General features: G+C 38.0%; 1 protein-coding gene across 11 annotated transcripts in view; it reads right to left on the reverse strand.

Annotated features, from left to right (window-relative positions):
* The window catches only part of MAGI2 (membrane associated guanylate kinase, WW and PDZ domain containing 2), a 735,815-nt gene that overhangs the window by 500,071 nt on the left and 211,202 nt on the right, over positions 1-24,542 (reverse strand). For all 11 annotated transcript variants that reach the window (XM_051637734.1, XM_051637680.1, XM_051637697.1 and 8 more), the window contains exon 2: positions 9,095-9,211. In XM_051637734.1, coding sequence (XP_051493694.1) covers positions 9,095-9,211 — 117 coding nt within the window. The remainder of the gene's footprint in view (positions 1-9,094; positions 9,212-24,542) is intronic.

The following is a 24,542-nucleotide window of genomic DNA, read 5'->3' on the forward strand; positions in this document are numbered from 1 at the left end:
CTTCTTACTTCATACTACAGTTATACAACATCAGACACTTTCCATCTCCCCTTCTTCTTCAACAGTATTTATTTTCTTTGGATACCTGTTCTAAGGTGACTATTTAAAACAGATGTATTAGCCACTGAATAACTGAGAATTTATGTCATCAATATATAGAGCTGAGAAGTCTCTGAGAAAAAATGACAGAAATGATGTGTGCTTTCTTCATGACTAACAAAGAGTACAGTATTTTCTATCAGTGTTGCTATTTGTAGACAAAGTTTGGGCATTCATTTACGATAGATCTTAATTAAAATAAAATCATAATTCATTTTGATATATGAAAAATAAATATTGTTTTTTCCTTGGTCTTCTTTTCATTCAGGGCTTCCCACTGATGACAATGCAGTGCCCACAGCCTAAACACCCTCTGAACCCCAGCAATGCTTTGTGCCTACTGACTGAGAGGCAGAGCAGTGCTGATGGTAACCTTTTCCACTCGGCTCTGAAACAGACAAAAATCCCATAAAACTGCATGAAAAGTCAGTACGACGATGCATAAGTCTATCTCTTATAACCAGATGTTCCCAGTGTCTTCAGAGAAACAGGTCAATGTACCATGTGCACTTCCAGGAGGTAATTAGGAATAGTGCATGTGCTGGCAGAAAAGAAATCATGGTCCACAGGGAACCAGTTTAACCACCACTCCACCTCATGCAAGTCAACTCAAGCACTGTCTGTGCTATGGGTTTATTTGTCGACTGTTCTTTGCCCCTTCTATCTAGGCTGCCAGTTATTTGAAGCAGTGACCTCCTCATCATCTTCTGGTACACATGGCCGTGCTGCATATAGCCCATTGGGGCCGTCATCGCACAGAATTACCTGTTTCAGTTTAATTTTCTTGAGATACAGAAAGGGCTGAATATGCTTGCCAACGCTCCTGCTTCAAGTACACCTCAGAGGTGTGCTCCATTAGATACACAACAGCAAGAACATTTCCCCAGGGCTCTGCATTGCTCTATTCTGAGCCATCAAAGTCAAGTCTAAGCAATAACTAACATTTGTCTGAAAGAACAGTCATTAAAGTTAGGTACTGTTATTTCCAGTGATGCAGACATTTCTTGGCAGCACTGTGCGCTAAGCACAGGTTATTTTATCCTAAGAATACTTCCATATGACGTCAAGCTGGCAGGTCTTTTAACTGACAATATCTGGACTTTCTAATTTGTTTCTTTTAAGAACAAAGATGTGCACTGAATTTCCACTCTTGAAAGATACTTTTGTCACTGAATAAACTTACAAGAAAAAAATATATTAAATCACTGGCAAGTCTGTTTCACACATTCTCCTTTGAATGCTCTTGGCTACATACTTTTTAGAAGAGGAACAAAGTATTTTAAAAATTTGAAAGGCCTTATATTCGTCCAAATACAGATTAGCCAAATATATTTCACATATTTGTTCAGATTAGCAGAACCACACACACATAGCCTCTGAGCAGGTTGATCCCTCACCCAATATACATTTATTGCCCACTTGACTTCTGCCATTGTTTCCTCACCTTTACATTCAGAAACTTCAGATGAAAACCTGGATGGATATTTGGGATTTCCTTCAGTATTTACCCAATATCTAATATAAAAGCTACTAGAATTGATATAAACTATTATTCCATGATAACACCTGTTACATCCAACCCCAGGAAGGAAGGACAGGAGAGTAAAGTCTCATCATAACTCAGTATATGCACAACCAGAAGTGCCTCACTTCTTCTGACTGGTACCCATGATGAAGATTATGAATGCCTATGGTCTCTTAATGTAACACTGTTACATTGTTTCCCTCTCTATTAGAGGGAAAGATGCCGACTGTTTTGGAGATGGAAATTTCCCCTAATGGCTAATGGCACTTACCTTTGCAATATATGACAAACAAAGCAAGTCCAGTAAAGGAAAGAAAAAAATAAAAATCACTGCATTCACTTTCTCTTCTGGGAAGAGGACTAGGCAATAAACAGAAGCAGTCCATAATATGAAGCACTTTATAATATATGACTTCAAAAATATACACACAATACTGCAGCATATAGGTTAAATACATTTATATATAGACCAGAACATACTAGAATAGAGAAAAAGCACGTTTGAAAACGAAGATCTTATTTAAAATTACTCAAAATGACCCAAGAATCTAATAATTCACAGAAGATAGATAAAAATAAGAAAACACAGCAGAAAGGAAGGATGTTATTAGTGTTCATAAGTTTCATATTTGCAGTTCAGTGTATTACCTATATTCAGCAAACACAGCAATTATAATGCCAATAGGCAAACTAAGCAAAAGAAGGACTTATTATCACTATACCTTATGTGGGGAGCTACAGCACATACCAATTGCATTCTTGCCTGTGGGCACTCACATATAGCATGTGGCTGAGTCAAAAACTGAACCTTTTTACCTGTGTTGCTGACAAATGTCTTAAATAAACCATCCTTCCTCCAAGTCTTCAGTTTTAATTGTATTACTGCATTACCCAATGCAGTAAGCCTGAGCCACACACACAGTCCTCTCCATTATTTAATAAATTGTTGTTTTTCTAAATGTGAACACTAGGAAGGAAACTTCCTCATCCCCATGATATGTTTTTTAATTTTTAAACTATTTCACATTATCACTTCTGATGTGTGGCCAGTGTAGGATTCACTTCTGGGCTGCATCCTCCAGCGCTGTAAATCAGTGCAGTGGGATAGAGCGATTCACCTGAGCTACTGTCCCAGAGGATATCAATGGCAACCTCTTCAAATTAATAGATTATTTTTTACTTCTCTGAATCAGCTTGTCACTGTTTGACTTTTTCCAGTGCTGTTCAATCCCAATGTCTTCTGCTATCACTTCATATTCCCCATCTGGGAAGGAATAATACAGACTCTATTTTCAACCACTACTTTGCCAGCTCTTAAAGAAATGGAATTTGCAATTGCTTGGAAGGACATATCAAAAGAGACAGGTCTGACCATGACTGTCAGTACCAAAACTGCTATCCTGTCACATACTGTCCCCAAAGCTTTATTTTTGTGATGACACAAGTTAAGAGCTCTCTCTTCTCACATCAGTGAAGCCTGGAAAGCTGCTTGCCCACATGGCAACTGCAGTTTGCTGAGAGCACTAACAAGCACAAGGTGCCGCATGACTGATTTGTTGTCTGCCTGTAACATTCACAGTCTTAGAGGTGTTTCATGGCCTTTCTCCAGATCCCTGAACTTGGACAGAGGCTTTCAGATACTGCTGACCTTAACTAGTTTAACAACTACCACTTCTTACCATGGCTATTTTTTTGTGTTGTAGGATAACCTCAATGGTTAGTATTCCTAAATAATTTCAGGAATAAGTTTAGAGTATTAAAACAATAAACAGGAGGAGCTGGAGGACACTGTGCAGCAAGAAAACTATAACATCGTTGCTATCATGGAAACCTGGTGGGATGATTTACACAACTGCAGTGCTGCAATCAATGGCAACTCTTCCAAAGGGATAGGTGAGGAAGAAGAGGCAGTGGGATGGCCCTCTATATTAGAGAGACATATGAATGCCTAAAAATTAAGGAAAGTGATGACAGGGTTGAGTCCCTGTGGATAAGAATCAAGGAAAGACCAAACAAGGGTGATATAGTGGTTGGAATCTGTTACAGAGCACCCAACCAGGATGAGGAGGTGGATTAAATATTCTAATAAGTAGTTGGGAGAGGTTTCACAATCGCTACCCCTTGTTCTAATGGGGTACTTTAACTTCCCAGATGTCTGCTGGAAATACAATACAGCAGTGAGAGAACAGCCCCGAAGCTCCCGGAGTACACAGGAGATAACTTCCTAATGGAGCTGATGAGAGAGCCAACCAACAGAAAAGGACTTGGGGAAGTAACAATTGGAGGAGGTCTAGAGCATAGTGACCATGAACTTAGAGTTTCCAATTCTTGGAATGTTAAGGACAGGGGTGAGTAAAACTGCCACCTTGTACTTCCAGAGAGCAGACTTTGATCTGTTCAGGAGACTGATTGACAAAGTCCCTTGGAAGACTGTCATGAAGGGCAAAGGAGTCCAGGAAAGCTAGACATACTTCAAGAAGGAAGTCTTAAAGGCCCAAGAACCAGCTGTCCCCATGTGCCGAAAGACAAGCCATTGGGGAAGAAGGCTGGCCGGGCTGAATAGAAAGATTTGGCTGGATGTCAGGAAGAAAAGGAGCTATCAGGACCAGGCAGCATAGGTTTATGAAAGGAAGGTCCTGCTTTATGAACCTGATCTCTTTCTATGACGAGAAGACCTGCTTGGTTGATGACGGAAAGTCTGAGGATGTCGTCTATCTGGACTTCCATAAGGCCTTTGACACTGTTTCCCACAGCATTCTGATAAATAAAGTGGCTGCTCATGGCTTGGATGGGCCATGGGTAAAACACTGGCTGGATGGCCGGACCCAGCGAGTGGTGGTGAATGGAGTAAAATCCAGTTGGTGGCTGGTCACAAGTGAGGTTACTCACGACTCAGTACTGGGACCACTTCTTTTTAACATCTTTATCAATTATCTTGATGAGGAGACAGAGTGCAGCCTCTGTAAGTTTGCAGATGACACCAATGTGGGTGGGAGAGTTGATCTGCCTGAGGATATGGAGGCTCTACAGAGAGACTTGGATAGACTAGATTGATGGGCTGAGGTAAACTGTATGAGCTTCAGCAAAGCCACATGCCAGATCAGGCATTTTGGTCACAACAACCTCATGCAACACTTCAGGCTTGGGGAAGAGTGCCTTGAAAGCTGCCCAGCAGAAAAGGACCTGGGGGTGCTGGTTGACAGCCAGATGAACATGAGGCAGCAGTGTGCCCAGGAAAGGCAGTGTGCACAAGAAGGCCAACAGCGTGGCCAGCAGGACCAGGGAGGTGATCCTGCCCCTGTACTCGGCACTGGTGAGGCTGCACGCCAAGCACTGTGTTCAGTTCTGGGCCCCTCATTGTAAGAAGGACATTGAGGCGCTGAAGCATGTCAAGAAGAGAGGGAGCAAGTTAGGGAAGGGTCTAGAGAACAAGTCATACAAGGAGTGGCTGAGAGAACTAGGGATGTTTAGTCTGAAGAAAAGGATGCTGAGGGGAGACCTCATCACTCTCTACAACTACCTGAAAGGATGCTGTAAAGAGGTAGGAGCTAGTCTCTTCTCACAAGTAACTGGTGATAGAACAAGAGGGAGTGGCCTCAAGCTGCACCAGGGGCGGTTTAGACTAGACATTTGGAAGAACTTTTTCACCTAGAGGGTTGTCAGACATCAGAACATTCTGCCCAGTGAGGTGGTAGATTCACCATATTTAAAAGTCGCCTAGATGTGGCGCTTGGGAATATGGCTTAGTGCTGGACTTGGCAGAGTGGGGTTAATGGTTGGACTCTAGGATCTTAAACATCTTTTTCAACCAAAGTGATTCTATGAAACTATGCTAAAAGCCCATGCAACAGAAAAAGAACATGTGTGAGATTGAGTTCAGAAGACATGGCTGAAGTTTGAGACCTGTGAACCTTTCTTTGCCTCAAAACTGCATTTTTTCTTTTTTTCTTTTCCTTTGAGCTGCTCAGCATATTTCTTATCTGTATTATTTTTAGTTTCCCAACACCTGAATTCCACTCCTCCTGCTTCCATTAAAACAAGACCTGTGCCCTGATAGAAGTCCACTGCTCAGTCCTCCATCTAAAGATTGCATATTTTCTTTTATATTACTTGCAATGCTGTATCTTTTAAAAAGTTTCAGTTTCTTGACCTTGTGTGTTGAAAGCTTTATTGCTTTTCTAATGCAACTTCAAATTAACAGAACTTTTCTTTATTTTCTTGTTTATGTGTCAGTTTCATTACTGCTGTCACATGGCTCTGGGGACAGAGCTAGTTAACTGCTGCATCTCGACTGCTGCAAATACAATTGCACGTTCTGCCCTGGGATATATGTGTGTAATTCCTGTTGACAATGCAGTGAAAATCAATTTCATATGGCACTGAGAACTGCAGCCACATGTGGAAGGCAGCATTTGACTCTTAGGGCTAAACAATAATTTCTAATTTGGTAGAAAGTGCCACTGCACTATTAAAAATAGAGAAAAGCAAGGATCACAAAACCAACCAATTCAACCCATCCACAGGGGCCTCAGTTTTTGAGGGCAGAATCGATCCATTACCTCATGTCATGCTTTTCTGGCCCACCCATGCTTTAGTGCATACATTTGTATAATACACAATTTAAATTCTTATCCAATAAATAATGGGTTACCTGTTCTAACAGCATTTGGCTCACCCTGATTTAAAACAGGTATGGCTTCCTAGTTTCACAGAGAATACTCACTTAAATTGACATAAGTAAAGGATGTCTTAATCTGACCCAAAAGGTTGAGAAAGCAGTGGCCATGCCCACTCCACTGCTAGGACCAGTGCAGCCCGTCTGAACAAAAAGCAAGGAACAGTAAAAACATTAGGTCAAGGACTCCTTTATAAAGGTTCTCCTGCTTTCACTGGCAATTATACCCCTATAACTGAGGAAAGATTGTAGGTGTCTTTTTAAAGGGAAAAGGTTGCCACCTATTTTTTAGACATTTTTTCCCCCTCTTTATGTGATGACCTTGTCATTGGAAATAAAGTACATTGCATGCAGCTGGCTTTCTCTCTCTTTCTTCTGCACAAGACTTTGACCAGCCTGAGTGTTGCTTTTGCTGTACAGGAATCCATTGCAAGATTTGTAATAAGTACATTAATAGCTTGTACTCATTAAGTGAACTTGTAGGCAATGGTATCATCAGTTAACTATTACTGCTGCATACTAAATAAACCTCCTCACTATTTGTAAAGTACGCTGTTTGGATGGTTAACCATTACTCTCAGCCTATGGAGAGAACTTTAAAAAACGCAAACAAAAAACACCCAAACAAACCCAAAACACACAAAAAGCCCTGTACAAAGCAGAAAATTTTGAATACTAGCACCCTTGAAGTGTAAACTCAGTATTAAGAAATTAGTTCAGTTACATGAAAAAAAGAAAACAGTTAAGAACCTTTTCCCTCCTAAGTATGATCACAGGAGACAGAACATGCTTGCCTTGAGAAAGATTTGCCTCGATTCTGATTGAGGGGAAATCTGGATTGCAATCTATGCAATGGTGTCCTTTTCATTTACCTGATTATGGAAATTACTTTAGCTAAGTACCTATTACCCAGTCTGCATTTGTTAATTCTTTATTTTAAAATACCCATATTTAAAGAGGGCTACTTTCATAGGATCTCCAAGAAATTTCACAGAAAATATGCTACTCAGGCACTATAGGTTTTTCCTACCACTACTATTGAAGAGTCTTCCACCCTATCCAAGAACAAGCCTGCTTACCTAGCAGTTCAGCAGCTGTTTCATGCAGCACTATACTATTTTTGAAAATCTGGTTTGTTCTTAGATAGAGCAACTCAATATGTACTAGAATAATGATCTAAGAATCTAACTACATAAATTGACACAGAAGATGGGTAAGTCACAGCAGAAAGGAAAGGCAATATTAAGTGTTTATAGGTTCTAAATGGTGGTTTTTGTGGTTGCAGTGCTATTTTTTGGATGATAAATTTCCTTCTATGAACACTATATTCCACTTGACAAACGACAACACTTTATTTTTGCCTTCATTAAAAACAAAAGCAAAAGCTACTCCTCATGCCCATACTGACAACAGACTGTACCTGTTACACATGTGTAGTAGTTGCAATATTGTTGTACTTTCTTACTTTTTAATCTGGATCTTTGTCACTAACAAGCCCGTGCTGGGGCTGTAATAAGTATACTCAAATGCTAATGACCCCCAGACATCATAAGTGGGATTTAATCTCAAAACATCTTTGTAATTGCATTCACACCTCAACTGGGATTTTTGTCAGCACCTTCAGACAAACCTAACTAACAAATCTCACATAAATGTACCGGTTTTTATTTTCTGCATACAGGTAATAATTTTTTTATGTTTTTCTCCACCTTCCTTTTTAAGCAGGGATGAATGAAGCTCCTGAAATAAAGACTTTATAATTATTTATCTCCAGCTTCCAAAAGAACAGGGAAATGCTTGAGCGTCTTTTTTTGGTGGAGCTTTTCAAAGCTCCATTCTTTAATGTAATGAAGGAAAAAAAAGTACAGTAGCATTCAAAACAACACAGCTTTCAGAGAGCTTTCACTCATTACCATATAAACAGCACAGTCACTTACTCAGCATACCTTCCTCAAGCCTGCAAGGTCAGAGGTGCACCCTTTTTTTGCCAATATCAGAAGCTCTCCTTTTTTTGTCTAGTAAGGAACTATCATATGAGGGAAGAATAGTGGAACTTGAGTCCATTTTAATCTACATATTCTCCGTCAGCCAAGTAGATCTGCTCTGAAAGGCATGGTCCTGACAGTCAGTCTCAACTTATGTTATTCTGCTTAATTCCATGTCTACTGCAGAACTGGGTGAATCATGTCAATAACTACAAAAATTATTTTAGAGGTTTCAGAATATTTCAGAATATTTCTGATACAGGTACCATGAGCTTATGCAACAACAAAAGAACATGTATGCAAGAATGAACAATATGAACTTTCATTGCCATGTTTGCTGCACCCAAACAAAAAAATTTCCTAGTTTCCTCCGTTGCCCTATTGCATTCTAAACCCTTAGTAATATTATGTAAATTATTATTATTATGTAAAGTATTATACTGTTATATATGGGGCAGATCAAACTCTCTCTGTTGAACATCAATTTAACCAGCTCAGAAAACTGCATCTTTCTTTATATTTGTGCTTTTTAAAACAACAGAAGAAAAAATATTTTTATTCTAGAGCCACAGTTTATGAGAGCTTCAACTCTGACAAGACCATGCAGCTTCAGAAATTAATTCAGCATTAGACAGCTCAGATTTTCAGTAAGAACACAGAAAACATGAAACAAAACCACAAATCTATTTACAAGAAGGCTGCTTCATCTACAGTTTACCTCTTCATGCCTTGCAAATGGCTTCAACAGCATTAATTCAGATAGTTTTTTGCCACTGAGGAAACAGATTGGTTCATCTCTACCCTACTCACATGGCACTGTGCGGAGGTAGAGATTGTCTCTTATGATCTGCTGGAGCTCATGGTCCACCGAACCTTTCTGGAACCGTAAATTGAGGTAGTGACGAAGGTCCTTATCAACAATGCCTCCTGTCAAGAAAAAGACAAATGAAAGCATGATTTTAAAAAATATTGCTTTGATGGAAGCAGTGAATTACTCAGAAAGTCTCAGTGGCTCATTTTCCTTCATGTTTCTGTCACAATGGATGACACAAGCACAGAGAGCTTTCTTGTTAAGGCATGCTGTTGGTATAAATATTACTTAGAATCAATAACTGTAAAGATTCAAACAGTTAAAGACAACTAAATGGCCACATTTGTACAGCTCAGAAGATACGTATAGAGTTCTAGACAAAGGTGCCAGCTTTCCTCTCCACAAAATGGAAGATACTGTTATTATACAACTATCTAAATATGTATCTAAACAATACATTATTAGGTATTATATTTCCCATGACTATGTACCAATTCCTCATCTATTACACAAAAAAAATGTGGTTCAAAATGTCTCTGTAATTTCAGTGTTTTCAGTCCAAATATAACTAGAATAAAATGCAGCTGTACTTCATGATCATATATGATATAATATTTTGTTATTTCTAATAGCATTTACATGTGAAAAAGATATTATAGCAAATGAGGGCACATATTTTATTTCCACCACTGAGAAGAGTCATTAGTAATAAAACATATCATCATAATGCTGCACACATAAGGAAAAAAAAAAGTTTTAAAACCCCTGTATTTGCCACTTATAACTATAATAAGGACAAAACAACTTAAATAATTGTTTAGCCACTGTCTGGTGTATCATTTTCCACTATCACAGGAATACCTGTAAGTCTAATCTGACAGGATTACTAAACATTTCCTGATTGTTCCTCTCCATTTCTTTTAACCTGCAGTATGTATCATGTTCATAATTATGGAAAAAATCCCTATAAATAACTGCATTTCTTTCTTCTCTGAAATTCTGACATAAGAAAAATACAGAACACCATTACTACACTGAATTCTGACATATATTCCTGAGATGAAAAATTGCAAGATAGATTCCTAACTTGTTGCTTCACACATTCAACCTTAAATCATTTTTTTCAAATGGCATTTGCTATTGAACCCTCCACCAAAAGTCTTACTGACTTAGACTATATGAAGATTTTCCTGTAAAAAGTAACAAATAACATCCCTACTTAATTATTTGAAAACCACTGCAGAGCACAACTGGCTATAAATTCTAATATATTTCTCCTTACAGCTTTTCCTAGACATCTTCCAATTACAAGTCCATAATATTATTGCTGCTCTTGTCAATGACTTAAAAACCTTTTGTTCCAGGTTTATAAAAAGCTTAGAGATAACTTCTGTCACCTTTACCCAAATGCAAAAAAACCCCACCAGAGTTTCATAATCTAAAGAAGGGAAGAAGAAAAAAAAAAAAGCCTCAGCTCGTATCAGACACAAAGAAATACCTGCATGCCCAGTTCCCAGGTGCAGAGAGCTTCCATATAGATCTCTGCTCTTCCAGGATCCCAGCTGAGCCTCCTTGTATACTATAGTACCACTAACCCTGTTTCTAGCAAGGAGCTCTGTTTGCACACCAGACCATAACTACTTCTGCTAATTTCTGACGAGATTTCAGAGGAGAGGAGGGCTAGAGGAGGCTGCAGAGAGACACTGCTCCCGACTGGAGTCAGTTGTCCTTTCTGATCGGCTGCAGAGAGTAAAGGTCCTGCAGCACTTGCTCTTCTCACTCTAATATACAGAACATGCCCAGTGATGCAGATGCTTTCTGGCAGCCTGAGAAAATGCCAGCTCAAGAACAACAGCTGTAGTCTGCCCACTGACATAAACCTGAATCCTTCAACTTACACCATAAGTAAGTTTAGGAACCTACACAGATTTCTGACCCTCAAGGTGCATTTTTTATTTACAGCCTTTTGCTTCAAGCACAGCCATTTACTTTACCATGTGTTAACAAATGCATAAAGGCCTGTTAAGCACTTCATAAAGTCATCTGATATTTTTGTCAAATGGTATATTCCAAACTGGAGTATAAAAAAATATATTTCCAAGAGGATATATCTACAGCCTTCCATTTGCTACATACAGATTCAAAAGCAGAAGTCTGTAACAGAAATAAAACCTGTACATGGTGCAGAGGAAAAAAACTTGCCAGCTTCCATGCACAAGGCAAACAATTTTTTTTCTTCATATCTGAGTATATACTGTGACATTAGCAAAGTCTATTTTAAAGAGCAGTCAGATGAACTATAGACAGCACAAATGCAATTGATAACTATTCTTCTTTGAAACTGAGACTGTTTTCCAACCTAACTGAAATTCTGTGGGCATAAGCTACCTTTATTTTGAATCTGGAATAAGAGTGAATTTTACATCCTGGGAAATATAAAAAAAAAATAAAATTCAAGAGTCCTGAAAAGCAGATGTAATATTTTAAATCATCCTTCCAAATGACATTCTTTTGCTTTTCTCCCCTAAAAAGCTTTGTTGTTTTACCTAATGCCTGTCAAAAGCACACTTGACTCCAGATGTGCTTTTCACATACTTAAAATACCTGAACTTTTGAGCAGCCTGATTCTTTTAAAGTACAAGCAGAACAAAATCTTGAGTGTGCTAGTATGGGGCCATAAGACCTTTTGCAAGAAAAATAATGCTTCAGAAGTATGTAAACCAACCTTGATTTAGCAGCGTGAGATAGATCTTGTGTTACAGACTATATAAATCAAGAATAACAAGTAATAATACTAGGACTATGTCCTCCAAAAGGCTGAAATAAGAGACATAAAATATTGTCATTTGGTTCCCTTTGAAGGAAAATAGGAACTTGGTGACATTATCTGTAAGTTCATAGAAAAAGAAGCAATGAGAGAGAAACTTTTTAGAGAAAGTAATAATACTGCAGTATTTAGTGGTCCCATCCCACCCAGTTAGACAAGTGACTGGCTGGGTGTCTATAAAATTCAACTTTCCTCTTTTCTTTTTTGTAATACATTGAAAGCCATCGAGAGACTGAAAAATTCTTGACATGAATCTAACTCCTTAGTTTTCTATTATTCCCAGCCAGCCCACAGAGGACGATCCCGGAAAGATGCTCAGGGATGGCTGGTGCCTCTGGCACTGTACCACCAGCTCTGCTGCAGCTGCACAGCGACTCACCAGGAGGAGCTCAGGGAGAAGGAGCTCCCAAAAGCCACATCCTGCTCACTGTGTATAACAACAAAAGGAAGAGCTGTTGTGTGTCAGAGGTATTATACAGCACAAGCTTTAGAAACCCAACCCAGAGACCATAATTTAAAATGTTCTTTGGCCACTGCCATGGAAGGAGGCTGACAACCGTGCGACAGAGCATGCACAGGCTTGCAGTCATGCAGGGCTTTGTTTTTTTTTTATTTTTTCCTGGCTTGAGGCCTAGACTCTGTTTCAGTTTCATTTCACTCCAATGAATCCCATTGCTTTGCTAGCTGGGAAATACAGGACATGAATTAAATACTTCCAGTAACATTCTCTTGCATTATGTACGTCTGGTTTAGGTACAGCTACCAATCATGATGGCAAACTCACAGCCATGACTGAATTTGATTCCAGAGTTTATAAAATTAGGTACACTGGATGAGCTAAAAAATATTCTGTTTGCATGTTATAATTTAATAAACAAAGTATATCTTTTTACAGTGTTTTAATGTATTTCTTTCAAGCTTCCTTCCCTTTATAAAATCTAGTATCAAAGTCCATTCAGAAAAGAAATAACACACATACAAAATTAAATAACACACATACAAAAGGATATTGGATAGTTTGCAGCTCATTAAAAGATTCAAAACTGAAGGAGCTAGTTACCATTCCCAAAATAATGACAGGGATAAAGATTTCTCATTTTCTCTACCTCTAACTATTGTAACTGTGTTTTTGTAACTTCCTATTTGGTAACCCACCAATTGGTAACTCCAGCTGCAGCTGGAGTCTACTCTTGAAAGCTGTTTTTCAATGAAGGACTACTTGTAAACAAAAATATCCCTCTTGTTCCCACAATGTTAGCTCTAAATAATTTATTTCTTACCCATAACACAATTTTTGTGGTTTTAAGTCCTCAGCAAACATTTTTGATTATTCACCCCTTAGTATTTTCTTATTTTGTATCATAACCTTTCAGTAAACTGACTTCCCAAAATCTCATGTGGTAAATTATTTGTTTTCTAGCAGTATAATCAACTACATCTCAGCTAAGAACAATTTACCATAGATATTTTACTTGCTGGGATTAAAATTTAAAGGATTTCAGTTTCCCTGGCTTCTATATGTACTCCTGGTTACAAGTATCTGAGTAAACGAGACTATAACATCTAGAATTGCATCTGAATATAACCTGTGCCTGAGCAAAATAAAGGAAATACCTTAGGATCTGTACCCTCTGAAAGAAGATGTTTAGTATAAACTACCTCTTCTCGTCTACTACCCTGCTTGCATCAAGGTGTGTCTCCCCTTTTTTTCAACAAGCTTCCACTTCAGACTTCAGTGTCAGTTCAAATATTTACTCAAGTGCTACCTGGAACTTTATATAAATACTATTAATACTATGGTACACCTCCACGGACATCTGACAACTTTCTTCTAGACCTCTTCAGTAGAAGACATCTGACTTGGTGCATACTAGACTGACTTATCTTTCATCATTCACAGATGATCTAACTGACCTTTCAATCAGTAGCCTAAATAATGGTCTGACATCTTTAAAACAGATATCAGGAATATCTGATTGATTAGTTCTCTACTAATGAGATAAAAATATCTTTTGCCCATGAAAGTGGCTGCAAGATTTTTTTATTATTATTATTATTTTTGTGTGTGTGACTCTCTCTGGGATGTATCAAGAAAATCATAGCCATCATAAATAAAAAGTTGTGAACAGGGTTTAATTGCTAATTTATTAATATTTTTAAATGGTCCAGCAAGAATTCAGAATATTTGAAATCATTGTATACAACACCTCTCAGTCACTCCCATCAATTCAGTAACACCACGCCCACTTACCTATAAACATCTCTGGGATTTTTTCATTCTGGCATACACGCCTAACCTGAAGTGACCTGTGATTCCCTTTCTCCAGTCCTGTTTTCCAGACTCATAGCTCTAGGCTGGTGTGTCCACAAAAATCAGCCCTGCAAGCTTGAGCAGCAGTGACTGGCACTGCTCAGCTGTGAGTGAGACTATGTCAGCCAGGGCTTCAGAACACTCAGGCAAACACACACTATTCACTATGAGCTCCCTAAAGTAGCTGAAAAGCTTTTAAACATAAAAAATTATTAACTGCCACATCCCCTCTTCCCTCAAATTTTCTTTCTCCAGATGGTCCTCTCAGGAGAAGAGCACTAGACTTTTTTTTCTTCCAGGGGGCTATTGATATTTCATTGTAATAAACTTCGAGAAAATATCCTTAAGAAAGCACTAATTAAGGAGGCACTGATGATTACCATTACTTATATTAATTGCTAATGTTCATAGTACAAACAATACTTTTTAAACAAATTAATTATGTCGTGTTTTAGTACTTAATTAATAAAGATGTCATGCATTTAACATTTCTGAACCAGTAGGAGGTGATTTGCTTTAATAGTTTCTTTAACTGGCAAGAGTAACCAAAAAAAATCACTTTTAGGAGAAAATATGAAAATTCCAAGTAATATTAAAACACTCAGCTGGGTTCTATAAAGATTTGTTATTAAAATACAGCCTGCAGCTAAGCCTATTATTTAAGGGAAATGATTCTCAACAAACCTATCTAGTGCTCAAAGAAGTATAAAGATGAATGCTGGCATTTCACCAATCATCATATATTTGGCACATTAAGTCCTGGAACTCACTTCGGAAGTCCAGATAAAACACTGTAACAGTAGTCTGAAAACAATTCAACAAAACTTTAGTAAATTATAAGAAGCATGTATTACATTCCAGTCATCAGCTGAAGATTACATGTTTTATTTTTAAAGCCCTCCTATCCCTAGATTAAAATCTGTGTGTCTTCTTTTAATTTCTACCTGCCTTCCACCACCTACCCTCAGTGAAGTCCACTATCAGACTTATCTGCAAAGTTTCAAACCATCAGGGTTGAACTATCATCACTGGGCAATATGTGGTAAGATAAAATGTGACAGACAACCAAGAGGGACTTATGGAAGAAAATGAGACTCCTCGGGAAGAAAATTAATTTCTTTCATACTCAAAAAAATTCTATTTCATGATCCTTTACTGGAGATCTAAACAAATTTCAAGAGTAAAGGCTTTGGAAAAATGTACATCTTGGGGTTCTTAAATGTGTCATTTGTGATTTAGCTTGCTGATCAAGAAACAGCCTTCTCTTTAATATCCTATTTTGTAGACTTTTCTTTTTGTGCATGGATTATATAACTAATCTTTTTGCTTATTGATCTTTCATATTGTATATCAGATACATGATCATATGTCATATATATGTATATTGTATTTATCACAGATTTGCACTTCAATTCTTAGATAAATCCTTTGATTTTTCCCTCGTAGCATTTTAAATTCAAAGTTTTAAAATATAGAAATATAGGGCTTACAGGATAAATTGCATAGGGATGGTACTATATAATGACTACAGAATGTATTAAAAAAACAACAAAATGTAGGCAAAAAATGAATAATTTTCTGCCCAATAAGCATTCATATTTGCATGGATGTCTCTGTACAAGTATGTAATCACCTAATCTCTGTGGATAATGTATTTCACCTGCTTTCCTCAGACCAGGAGACAAGCTGAGTTTTGCACGCTCTTCAGAGTGGAGGAAATTTCCACTTTCTCTGTTGCTGGGAATGGTGGATTCCTCACTGCTTAAGGACAACCTGGGTTCAAATCACCACTGTGCTACGCATGCCCTTATGTTATCTTCTACTGGGGCAGGCTGAGTAAAGATTAGATCAACAGGACAACATGCAGCAGTAGCAAGATGAAACCAGCAATGGATACGTGGAACACTGTGAAAGTATATCATGCCCCGGATTTATTTATTTTTTTAATTTTGTGGCTAAACTTAAGCCTCTGTTTGAAATACGAGACTCAATTGTGCACTGTGCCGAAGCAAAAACGTGGTTTGTAATGATACAGGATGACTGTGTCGGCAGGAGAGTCAGCTGGATGAAACACATTTGCATTTTATACCCTATCTCAGATTACTGAACTTCAGCTCTTACTACAATAGTAGATCTCCAGTTCTCATGGCTACAGAAACAGCCTTCCATTTTGAAGCCTGCTGCTGCACCTTCCAGAGCCTGCTGGCAGCGTCCAGCATTGACTTTGAGATAGGCAAGCCCAAGTTAACCTCAAAAAACTGCCATTTAACTAGTAAAACTATTTCATAGCTTTGCTATTTAGAGGTACTTTGTTCTGTTCTCTCCAGTTATTTGATGATCCAGCACAGCTTTTGACTGGAATTTCTGGCAAATACCATGATTTTAACGGGTTGGTAAAAAAAATGTTAAGCTGTACTTCATGTAATGGAAGAGAACAGTTATGGGCACTTTGCTTTCAGAATACTTATGTTTTATTTGGTGTTCTAGTTAGTAGGTGCATAAATAAAGTAAAAATACTGCCGTTGCTTCGCTGCAAAGCCTTTCTGGAAATGAGCTGCCTTTTACTCTAGTTTTTAAATCCACTGGAAGCTAATTATGAAACAGCTGTTTGTAGGTGCCTCCAGTACATCATTGATTTGACTGATAACCTACACATAAACATTAATGATTGCTACTGAGATATTTAAAAGACTATTACTGTTCCTACAAGACTTACTACAAGGGAAATAATTATCTTTATGGGGTTTTTTAACAAACACAAAATTGTGAGGGATTATACTTAGAAAGTGAGAATGTCAAAAATTACTCTCAGCCTGTGCAGTCATATAAAGCCCAGTAATATCTGCAAGGATAGACTTCTCCTCTTGAAATGTGAACATATCAAATGCTATCTGGCATTCAGATGTTCCCACTCATAGAATCTCCTTCTATGTGGATCACAACAGAGCTTGACACTTGTTAAGGCCTATGTTTGTTACGTGACCCAACTCCCAGATACAGTTCCCAAAGAAAATGATAGAGAAGTCCCAACTGACTTCAATGAGAACAGTTGGTAAAGGGAAATAAACCATCTTATTGGTATTCTTCTAAAGAAAAAAACTCTGAAAATTGATGGCATATAAAGATGGAAACTCACAGAATAAGCTTAACAGAGATTGACTGTAGCATACTTAATACATTTGAACAGAACTTATAAGGCTGCTTTTAGTTTCAGAAAAACATTTATATTGTTATGTGGGCTGGATATATTGCCAGGAAGCTGTTTGGAGTTCTAGGAAAATCCACATTAGCCACAAATGTCCAACAGACAAGTTAACCAAAGGGAAAAAATGGTCATAATCATAGAATGGTTTGAGTTGGAAGGGACCTTTTCTCATCTAGTTTCAACCACATTGCATGAGCAAGGACACCTCCTGCTATACCAGGTTGCCCAAAAGATACAATCATTTTATTTTTCAATCAAACTACAACAGAATGTTTTTCCATGTATATACTTGGAAAAAAAAATAAAATTCCATGCTTCTCCCTGTGTGCTGCTTACTGGCACGCTCTTTAGAAAAAAACACAAATTGACTTCTCTGGAAAAGCTCAAATGCAGCATTAATCTCTGATACATAATAATGGTGATAATGTGGGGCTCATTCATTCTGGCTGGGTACAAGTTATGCCTCACTGCGTCACTTTAATTCTCTGTGCTGTAAGGGTGAGTCACCTAATGCTGAAACCTTGCAGCCTCTCTTGGGGTCATCTGGTGGAGCAGGAACTTTAATGCCCAGACTCCCTGCAAGAAGGGTATGTTCAGACAGTATTTCTCAGGAATCAACCACACACATCTTACTCATACTCAAAGCCACCTCAGCTCTCCACATACACAGCCCCTACAGTCCTCTCTGTGCTACCCTCAGGGATGCCTGCTCCTAAAACCCTGCACTGAGAGCTACATAGATAGATTGTCAGTCTTCAAGATGAATCTTTTGCTAGTCTTATCATTCAAACAGAAGTAGAATTTACAAGAATATATTCAAAATTATCTTACTGTGGACAAGTATCATCCTGTCCTTGCTTTGCAATGGGTAAACGCAACTCCTCTTAAAAGCAGACAGCAATTGCTCCTCAACCTTTAATGGAAAAATTACTGTTCTGGTTAATACTCCTTTTCTATGAATACAGCAATATGAATGTTCCTCTGCTAGGGACACAAATGTTCTTTTTCTCTAATACTCTTTTAGTTTTATCTTCTTTGTGGAAGACAACTGTGATGGAACTTTGAGGTCTGACAAATATTTGAATAAAATAGGAAAAACTGGATCAGAATAGTGGCATAGTTTTACCAGGCTTCAATTATTTTAAATGTATTTTACCTAACTCATAGATGCACAATTTTAATTGCCTGAGATAGAGCCTTATTTTCCTTACTTCTGGAGATAATATTGCAATATTAGTAGGCTGTGAATTGTGTGCTGACATTTTGTAAAAAGCAAAAGATTTATCAAAATATTACAAAATATTATTTAGGTTCGTATCTGAATCATGGGACCCCAGCTTTTTAAAAGTCTGCAGAATCTCAGTCTGAGCCCGTAATGTACCATGAAAAATCACTACCATAATACATTACTTCCTGGCTTTATAATCGCTTGTTGCATTAATAGCAGAACACAGCTTTGCAGACTTTATACCCATGAAACTTCTCAAGTGCAAACTCAACTTGCACTAGACAAACAGAACTTGGAAAGCAGAGTACACAAAATTATTGTTAATCTCTGAGACTGCATTGCATAAATGTTATCAAATGCATATCCTTTATCCAACAAACTATTTTCCTTTTTCAAGTGTTACAGCATTCATATCAAGCCAAAGCAAGAGTAAAATGCTGAGAAAAATTTAAATGGGAGGTGCTTTACAGCTATTTTTCAGTAATGGGAAATTAAGACAACACAAAACATCCAAATAAGCCTGAGGTCAAGATGTCTTTCAGCTTTATATACAACACAATCCCCAGCACAATTAAACAACATGGTCCTCGCTCTCTCATTTCCGTGTGATGTTCCTTTCAGATTGAAGTCCGTATGATTCCATCTTGCAGTGACCACACAAGTGCACCAGGGTTGTTCCCAATAACTAAATTTCAAAAAAAATTCTCAGCACATTAAACCAAAATGAAAGTCATCCAGGAAACTGGGCAAATGACACTTTTCCTTCTAAACCAAGTGTGGGCAAGGGCCTCAGCATGTTGAGGACACAGGACCTCCATGGATGCACTATTTAGTTTTTGCAGGATAGTGTTGAGGTGGTGACACATGCTACACACTAAGAAACCTGCACTTCAGTTGACACAGAAAAGCAGATAAAGTCTTTGGACTGTTTGGGATTCTCTGGAAAAAAAGTTGCAGTGCAAATTGAATGGATCCTTATTAGGCTTAAATACCAATCAATCAGAAAATAACTAGATTAGCCGTAGACATAGTATTTAGAGCTTTGTATGAACACTGCATTATGAATCTCATTGAAAGTGTAGGAGATGTATTTCAAAGGCTATATACTATTCAGGTTTTCATTTTGTGCTGTCTTGGGAATTGCAGCCTTTAATTATAAAGTGTTTTTTTCCCTACCGGGGGGGGAGTAATTTTCTGTAAGGCATCCAAGTTAGTTAAATATTCTCTAGAAAAAAAAAAGTATTCTGATAAAATGTATGTAAAAAGTTGGAAATAGTGTGCAATTTCACTATAAAACTATTTTTTTAAAAGCTACATATAGCTAGAAAAACCTGTAACAAAATATGTATTTGCTGTTTAAAAGACTGCATAACAAGGCATAAGTAATCCTATTTTGTTTCTTGAAGACATTTAATACCTCATAATTCTTTGTTTGTGAAGTCTTATAAAACAATTAATAATCTTACAACTAAAAGTCTAGAATAAAGATGAAATTTTAGTTTGGGAAAGAAAATGAAGGTACAAGTATGCCAAGGGGGTTGCTTGGTTTTGATGTAAGGTTGAAAAATACTAATTTGTCATTGAAACATCTTTTATCGTGACAAACATTAGCTATTGTAGCACAACAGCATGACAGATAGTTTCTGTTACCTTAATATCAAAACCCATTAAATCGAATTTCTGGCACAATCCATCACACTATGCAAGCATCAAAGATGTGCAGTAAAAATACAATCAAAGCCGTGTAAATTCTGGTAAAAGATTGAGTCATATTTCAGTATGAAAAATTAAAATGAAGTTGTTGAGGCCTCAGTAGCACCATGCAGCACCATGCATTGGGCTTGCTCCAGTGTCTCCAGAACAACTTTGATATTTTGCTTTATTTATGTGTTAATTAAATTCAGCAATAGTTGTTATAAAATCACTCAGCTACAGGTACCAGGACATTTCAGATCAGAGGAACGATTGCTCTAGGTCAAGCTCTGGGCTGTTGTGCTTAGCAGTCTATATCTGGCAAGCATTTTGCTGTGGCAAAGGAAAAAACAAAGTGCCATCAGAGCCTGGATGCTTTGGCTGCTGCAATGTGGCAGAGCAGACATCCTCCCTAACTCTGCCTCTGAATCACTTGCACTCAGGGTGCAATTCCTGAAGTCTCTCCAGTTTCCACAAGCTAAATAAAAATATTTCTACTAGTTTAAGAGCAAAGCAAATAAAGCAAATAAAATAAAAGCAAATAAATAACTAAACACTACATACAACAGAAAGATGTGCAGAAGACCAAGCATATTATTGCTGTGTGCTTAACTGCTGACAGTGCTTTCTATGCAGTGACAATCCACTTCTCCACTTGCAGGCAGGGACACAGACTGCATGAACTCATGTCTCTGTGTCCGTCAACAGAGCAGATCCCCAACACACAAAGACAAGGTTGTTTCAAACTAGCTTGTTCTCAAAAAAGCTACAAAAATAGGTTTGATTTTTTCAATTAAAAAATGAGTCTTTGTAATGTCACTCAATAAGCACTTTCAAATTACTGTGTGTTGCTAAGCCCAGCCAACACAGCAATGTCTTTAGGCAATCAAAAGTACCTTTTTTGTAGTGTGATACTTTAGCATGAAAGACAGCACTTGGTTTTGCAGCACTAAACCAGCTGCTCAGCGCACGAAGATGCCATTATGTTCTGGGACAGTCTCAGTTGGTTAGCTGAGTCCCCTTGTGTTGATTTAATTAGCACTCTAGAAAATGTAAATTACTCAAAGAGACACTGTGCATTGTGCAAAATTACATTGTGCAAACTATTTGTGCTTACATAATATGTTTCAACAGAGAAATAAAATGCTCCTGTTCCCAGGAGCTCTGGGCAGGCAGATGGTGGGTACTCCAGCAAGATCATGCTCTTTGCCTGCAGACGCGATGCCCTCAGCCTCCAGGGAAGAGACTGCTGCTGCACTTCTGTAGTACCCTGGTTTGCTGATCCACAGAACAAAACACAGGACTCCAGCTGGATAAAACTGCTCACTCTGCATCCCCAGAAGCAGGAAGGTGTCACAACAGGAGACATAAATGAGATGACGGAGTTCTAGATTCATGTTTTACCATTCAAGCACATTGTCCCCATGGCTATGATCTACTAGACCAAAATCAACTGAGAAGAATGCTTAGTGGCTTCATACAGAATTTATTACATTTTCACAGTTGTTACTTGAGTAAAGGAGAAAACTAGAGGGCTAAAATCATGGGACAATAAAGAATTTGGCAGCCACTGAGGTGTGGATTAATAGCTACACATTTCCATCTTTATCTCGGCACGTTAAGGTCAGTATCAGTGTGCATATGGTACAAAACCATAAGAGTGCCTCAAATATGAGTACTGTCAAGGAGGATGTGCCTGTAATTTCACCTGCCTTTCCTTGTCAACTTTTGATGCACACCTCATAAAATATTAGGTCTGTACTTTCCCAATGCCATTTCCTTCTTCTAGTGTTAAAGACCCAATATACTATCAGTAAGATTTACACCATACAAGATATGCCAGCAGTGAATTTGGCTTATTTTTTCCCTTTTTCTTCCTTTTTTCCCAGCTCAACAGCACGAAACTAGCATGCAGAGATAATGGGCAGATTTATGTTTTTAAATCAGGAAGCTAGTAAAAAAATTCTGTTTCCAGAAGACTGCAATAAAAAAAGGAAATTAAAACAATAAAGGACAAGAAACTTGGATCCTTGTGCAGCTATGGTGAAGATAATCTGTTCATCTCATGGATTTTCTTCTACACACATGAAGACTGAAAGGAAACAGAAGAACTTCAGCACCTGGCTCTAATTATTTTACCTATATCTATTTAGAAGCACTTCTGTGAAGCCTTCTGGGACAAATATGGGTGGACTTGGGTTTCATATGCAGAACAACGCCAGTATGCAAATGAGATTGTTCACTCATCCCATACTAGTAAACTCCAATAATACTTATGCCAGAGTGGGTCTACATTCAGATTCTGGGGTATAAAGTGTCAGAACAGAGAAAACAGAGGTGCACCCAGGGGGTTATATTTAGTGACTCTGCAAGTCTCTCTGTTTCTTTAGGAGGATAGATGCAGAAGGATGGTAACACAGGAAGAAACAAGGACTTTTCCATGCATATTTCATGCCATAAATAAACCACACCATTCACTGCACTTTAGGAAGGAATTTCTTTGTTTCAAGTGTCATTCTAGACTAAAATGTGCTAAGCATTTGATTTGAATGTTGAGGTAACTTTCTGAAGGCTCCTTGACTGCCAAGATTGTAAGCTAGTTTACATGACAGAAGAACTGAAAGGCAGTATTGGACTTACTCAAAGTTCCTGGAACTTGCATCGATATCTGAAAAGATGATGTGCCTTGGGGATCAGTCTTACTAGGCAGCATGTCCAACCTTTTGACCTTCCATATATTGGCATTTCTGATAAAGAGTTAGTTTGGTTTGGCTTGAAACATGTTGTTGGACATATTAATACAAGAAGAATCCTGCATAAAAATTTGCATAGACACTAGCATTAATTAGCTCAGTGAGCTAGCCTCAGTAATTGATATCTTTGAGATTTCAATTCACAAAAGAGACCCTGTCTAAAACTGCTTTTCCCCCACCCTTCCTTTCATTCTTCAACCACTCCCTACTTCTCAGTATCTTTCCTTGTACCTTGAATTCCAGTCTCCTTTCCTTCTCCCCATTTTCTTCCCATTATACTCCCATCTTGCCTTTCCCATCTCTCCTGTTTTTTTGTGATGCTGTTAATACCTGTTGACTTTCTAACATGATAGCTGAAGTGGATGTGGGTGCTGGAGTGAGCACCGGCCATGTCAGTCACATTGAATCTGCCCCAGAGGAAGAGATACCTGAAGAGCCAAAGCTCTTGATGTCCCAAACAAGCAAGCATATACAAATATTAGATGGGTCTGTATATATCTGCATGTATCTAATGCATCTATGTTCTTATACATATTTCTTGCAATAGTTGTCAGAGCTAAGGAAGAAGAAGAAAGAACAAGAAAGATCTATATATGTCTATATCAGTATTGTACAGGTAGACCAGTCTAAAGACTTCCAGACTAAAATACTGAGGGGAAACAATGCTTTTACTTGCAATTAAAGAACTCAATAAATGGAATACCATTTAGAGCCCCCATTAATAAACAAATATTGTGCCCCAGCAAAAACTCGAAAACATTTCAGTTAAGTTTCTTAATGTGTGATGTTGGTTGAAGCTTGAAGCAAATCATCAGCAAGACTGGCTGGCTGTTTCAAGACAGACTTCAGTTAAAGCTGTGATCTTACTCATGAAGTGAATTCAGAGGTATTCCACAAAGACCTCTGTTTTTTGGTATTTTAATTAAACAAATAAGGAGACACATTTCAAAGAACTTGAGTAGAGTAGTCATTCCTGTACAGCAGTCTACAGTTGTCTTTCTAATCAGCAAAAGACCAAAGACAGCAGGAAAAAATGATCTGTGTTTTTGTTCTTAAGGAACACATAAAAGATGTACTATTTCACCAGTTGTTAAAGAAGAGCTGGCAGATGCCCTAATTTGGAAAGGGAATAGAGAATGTATGGAGTTCATGGCTTTATTGGTTGGATATATTTCAATGATAAAGGGAATGCTGTAGATCAAGGAAAACCAAGAGGAATGGTAACCTCTGAGGATACTGCCAGCACTGTAGTATCTCCTAAAAATCACCAACTAATATTTCATCCTTTTGTGAATGGTTAGAGTGAATACATCAATATTAGCAAATAATGTGGTTCAGTGGCAGCAGACTAGTAGAGCAACTGGTTGAAGACCTAACATCTGGACTGTACATGCTTTATGGGTGATGCTTAGTACTTGCTCTAGTCTAATC

Source organism: Apus apus, chromosome 1, assembly GCF_020740795.1.
Source record: "Apus apus isolate bApuApu2 chromosome 1, bApuApu2.pri.cur, whole genome shotgun sequence".
In the NCBI taxonomy this organism is placed as follows: Eukaryota; Metazoa; Chordata; class Aves; order Apodiformes; family Apodidae; genus Apus; species Apus apus.